This window comes from Branchiostoma belcheri, unplaced genomic scaffold (genome assembly GCF_001625305.1).
Source record: "Branchiostoma belcheri isolate BF01 breed outbred unplaced genomic scaffold, Haploidv18h27 scaffold64, whole genome shotgun sequence".
Classification (NCBI taxonomy): Eukaryota; Metazoa; Chordata; class Leptocardii; order Amphioxiformes; family Branchiostomatidae; genus Branchiostoma; species Branchiostoma belcheri.
Window position 1 is genome coordinate 20,706 of NW_017804287.1, and position 4,540 is coordinate 25,245.

General features: G+C 43.6%; 1 protein-coding gene across 1 annotated transcript; it reads left to right on the forward strand.

Moving 5' to 3' along the window:
- Window positions 1-522: 522 nt before the first annotated feature.
- LOC109483286 lies at window positions 523-1,227 on the forward strand. The gene has a single exon (XM_019786280.1). It carries the CDS (start codon window positions 523-525, stop codon window positions 1,225-1,227), a length of 705 nt encoding a protein of 234 aa, XP_019641839.1.
- Window positions 1,228-4,540: the final 3,313 nt, after the last annotated feature.

The following is a 4,540-nucleotide window of genomic DNA, read 5'->3' on the forward strand; positions in this document are numbered from 1 at the left end:
ACTGATAACCTAGCTACTGTCAATGTTGCCGTTGTGCTGTATAACACAAATTACATCAAACGAAAAGACGCAATAGTCGTAGAAAACTACGAGAGTAGCACACCTACGCTAGAAGCACAAGATGTGACCTGTCTTAAGCTCACAGAAGGCGACACATTCCAATCGTATTTCAATGTTTCGCCCTTTCGCCTGGAAAGCCAAGAAACATGCTTTGAAGAGAAGTTCGATATGGAACAAACAAGCTCCCCGATATCTCATACAACACCCACAGAACTTGCAAACCAGACAACACCTACATCAATGTACCAGACACGATTAAGAACCACACAGACTACCGTTGTGTCCAAATCTGTCGAAGGGGAAACAAGCTTTTTTATCAACGTGCCCATCTCCATTGTGCTGGTTATGTTGTGCATTCTGTTTTTGTCACTGAGCGTTTGCGTCGTAACAAAGACAAGGGGGTCAAACAATCAGGGTATGCGCGCCGTCACTAATGGTCAAACGGGGATGCCTCCTTCTGGCATGGTTAGGTCAGCTTCCCTTCCTGACTTACGACGAACACAAAGGAAGGTCCCTGATGATACAGTCTCCTGTAGGTCACTGCCTACTGTTCTCAACTCTATCGAACCGACTTACTCCGAAATCCCAGATCATGTAGCTGTAGCGCAACGGCCTCTCCCAGCCCTCCCTCACATATACTCTGAGATCCCAGATGACTTTGTCCTCCAGTTAAGACGACAAGCTTCCCTTTCTGCGATAACAGGGAGGCAAGAAGTCGTCAAAGATGACACTGTCTCCTGTAAGTCACTGCCTGCGACTCTCCATCCTTGTGAGTATGCATATTGCAACATTTCGGATGATGATGATGATAACGATGAGGATGGTCCCATTTCCTCCTACGCTGTGCCTGCCGACGAAATATCGAATGCCAGGGAAAATACACAGACTTATAGACAAGCCTCTGCAACCGCCTCTCGGAGAGGTAGGTCTACAGCAGGCAGGCACATTGTCACCTATGGCTTAGATAGGAAAACCAACACACATCGTGTCACTTTTTATGAAGATTTTCCTTCGACCAAAGAGGAGAAAGCAAACGTAACGAGTAGAAACATTTTTGGAGATGCTGCTAGCCAAGGAGTGAGAACATACGTCAACACTACGGATGCTTCGGGAGATCTGTCCATCAGCCAAGGCGTTGAACCCACCTCATCCACACTAGCTATCTAAACCTACTGGCCTTGGGAGATTCCAACAGATACACACGACGTAGAACCACCCCTACCACGTTTCCTAAAACAAACTAACCGTTACGAAATTCAAAAGATATAGTTTCTGCCTTAAAAAGTGAGTGAGTGAATAAATAAGAAATTAAAACAATAAATCTTTCCTTTTGGAAACAATTTGTGAGACAGCTTGGCAGGCTGCAGCTGGGGCATGGTTTTTGAGGAATATAGATGGCAAATATTTGATTAATGTATCTCCTGAAAGTGATAGAAGTATATTGTATCTTCTTGGGTATGAGATTTTAGATTGTAACCTGCAAGCAGATCTTTAGATCTTTTGGTGACTAGGCGGACTGTTGTTTTCTACAGAAAATGTACTTAGATATCTTTGGATATTGAATGTCTTCAGAAGTTGATACTCCAGGACAAACGCTCTTTTCAAGTTCTTAAGACTTTTATCCTGCATCCGGAGCCCTGATGATGATGATCCTGGTGCTAAGACCCTTAAGGCTCCTGTATCCGTTTGACTAAAATTATTCCTTTGTGTTGAAATATTAGAAGTAGCTCGAGCCACCTGGGCCCGTTTCAATATAGTCTTTTTCCGGTGTTATTTTGCCAGTTAGGGCTGTTTCGTCTTTTTTTATAATGAATATTCAGTAATGCCACACCAATATAAAGTCGAGTCATTCCAGATATGGTTAGTGCAGTGAAGCGTGCTTTTGCGAATGAAGACTGCACCACGGCTATTGAATCTTTAAGACACTGCTGCTGCCTTCGACAGACCGTCAAGAAACCGGGACTGAAAGTTGTATCAACTACCTGTGTGCTACACCAAACGCCAGAGGTTAGTCCAGTTTGTTTTATCTAGTCTAAATTTGTGGATGGGATGTTACGTGTTTAGTTAATGTCGTTGTGGGGGTAACTACAGCAATAGTTACATGGTTAAGGAACGGAACACAGGTCCTTTCTACGCTTGGGAAGCACAAAACGTAGGTAGAGGCAATGAGAGCCCTATAGCCTGATACAAGTTACCGTAGGGTGCAGCTTAATTGCACGTTTCCCCCTTTCTCTCACCTAACGTTTTGAAAAGGGCCTCACCTTCAAATTAATTATCACAAATGCTGTTGAGTTTTCAATGGTTTTAAATGAAAGACCTCATTATTAAGTCTCTAAATGTGTGCTATGCCTCTTTGTTCCTTGGTGAAGAAGAAAACGTTTTAAACGTCTCTACTAGTTTTGAAGGCAGACAACATAGTTTTCAATGGTTTTAAATGAAAGACCTCATTATTAAGTCTCTAAATGTGTGCTATGCCTCTTTGTTCCTTGGTGAAGAAGAAAACGTTTTAAACGTCTCTACTAGTTTTGAAGGCAGACAACATAGTTCAGGATGTCCATGTCTGTTATTTACAATTGTAGAGAAATGCAACATCCGTTAAAAACGGCGTAGTTATGTTAATTTTGTCATTTCACAGGCTAGCAATAAACAGTCCATCCCTGCCGTTATCGGACACTGACTTCACCCCATCACCAAATCAACCAACAAAGGCTGCAGGGTCACAACTTTCGGTGCAAACACGGTGTCTCCTACAGTTGTTCGTCCTTTCCGTCTGACGACTGTTAAGAAGATGAGTCCTCTGATTTTTCTCCTCTTGAACACTATAATAGTTCCTTGTGTAGCTGCCAACATGCTCTGCTTCCCCCAGTGTATGGAAGCGGACATGTTGATGTGTTACCAAGGAAGAGCTGAAATAAGCAATTTTGACCCGGCATGTATCGTATGTGACACCAATGTGAGTTCTACCCAGCCACCTACTGTAGCCTGCCTGCATCATACCCCTACAACTCTGGCCATAAAAGGCTACCCTATCGGTGTTCTATCTGCCAAGACACTGCCGCTTCTAGACTATTCCTTGGTTTATGCTATTCTTCTAGTCGATGCTCAGATCGAAGATATTGAGGAGAATACTGATACAATGGGTAACTTCAATACTATGTCGACCCTGGCCCTGGACTTTAACAAATTGGTGCATGTCAAACGGATCTGGTTCAGCGGTATGAGAGACCTACGCTTTTTGACCATGTCCAATAATGAAATTGTAAAGATAGATCCTGGCAGCTTTGAGGACCTGATATATCTTAGACTCCTGGATCTGGAAAACAACCTCTTGAAATCTGTCCACCCTGAATGGTTCCCAGAGAAACACAATTCAAATCTACATCAGCTGTACCTGGGGTCGAACCGTATCGATAGGATTCCTGCTAAGGCATTTCAGAACCTGACAAATCTTGAAACACTGAACATGACGGAAAATCCTTTGTCATGTCTAGACAGGGAAGCATTCTCCGGAGCAGGTAATCCGCCGTTGCTCTATTTGAGCGGGGAGAATCTGGTAACAGTCAAAGATGCAGCTCCAAGTCTGACGCCATGGTATCTTGTGACGAAGAATTTTTATAACATATTAGGAAACTCAATTGCTAGACAGATACGGTTAGACGTTCCAAACATTGTCCTCTGCCTGACACATACTGTCAATGGAGACAAGCAGTCCTTTGCGTACCTGTTTGATGCGGCCGGGCCTGACTACTATGATAGCTCAACGTCAACACACTCTTCTGTAATATGTCCACATTCAGCTTCTAGGATAAACATACAGTCACCTTTTGTAGTCATTGTCACAAACGGATCGCTGGACGAACAGGCGTCTAGCAGTACTGACCAGTGTAGGCATGTATGGGATGATAATGAAGGCGTGACCATTCCTTTACAGGGTGGACTAAGCCTCACGGTAGTTTCCCTTGGTACTGATAACCTAGCTACTGTTAATGTTGCCGCTGTGTTGTATAACACAAATTACATCAAAAGAAAAGACGCATTAGTCGTCGAACACTACGAGAGTAACACGCCTACGCTAAAAACACAAGATGTGACCTGCCTTAAGCTCACAGAAGACGACACATTCCAATCGTATTTCAGTGTTTCCCCATTTCGCCTGGAAAGCCAAGAAACAAGCTCTAAAGAGAAGTTTGATATGGAACAAACAAGCTCCCCGATATTTCATACAGTACTTACAGAACTTACAAACCAGACAACACCAACATCAATGTACCAGACACGACTAATGACTACCGTTGTGTCCAAATCTGTCGAAGGGGAAATGAGGTTTATTTATGTGCCCATGTACATTGTGATGGTTATGTTGTGCATTCTGTTTTTGTCACTGAGCGTTTTCCTCGTAACAAAGAGAAGGGGGTCAAACAATCAGGGTATGGGCGCCGTCACTGATGGTCAAACGGGAACGCCTCCTTCTGTCCCCGGC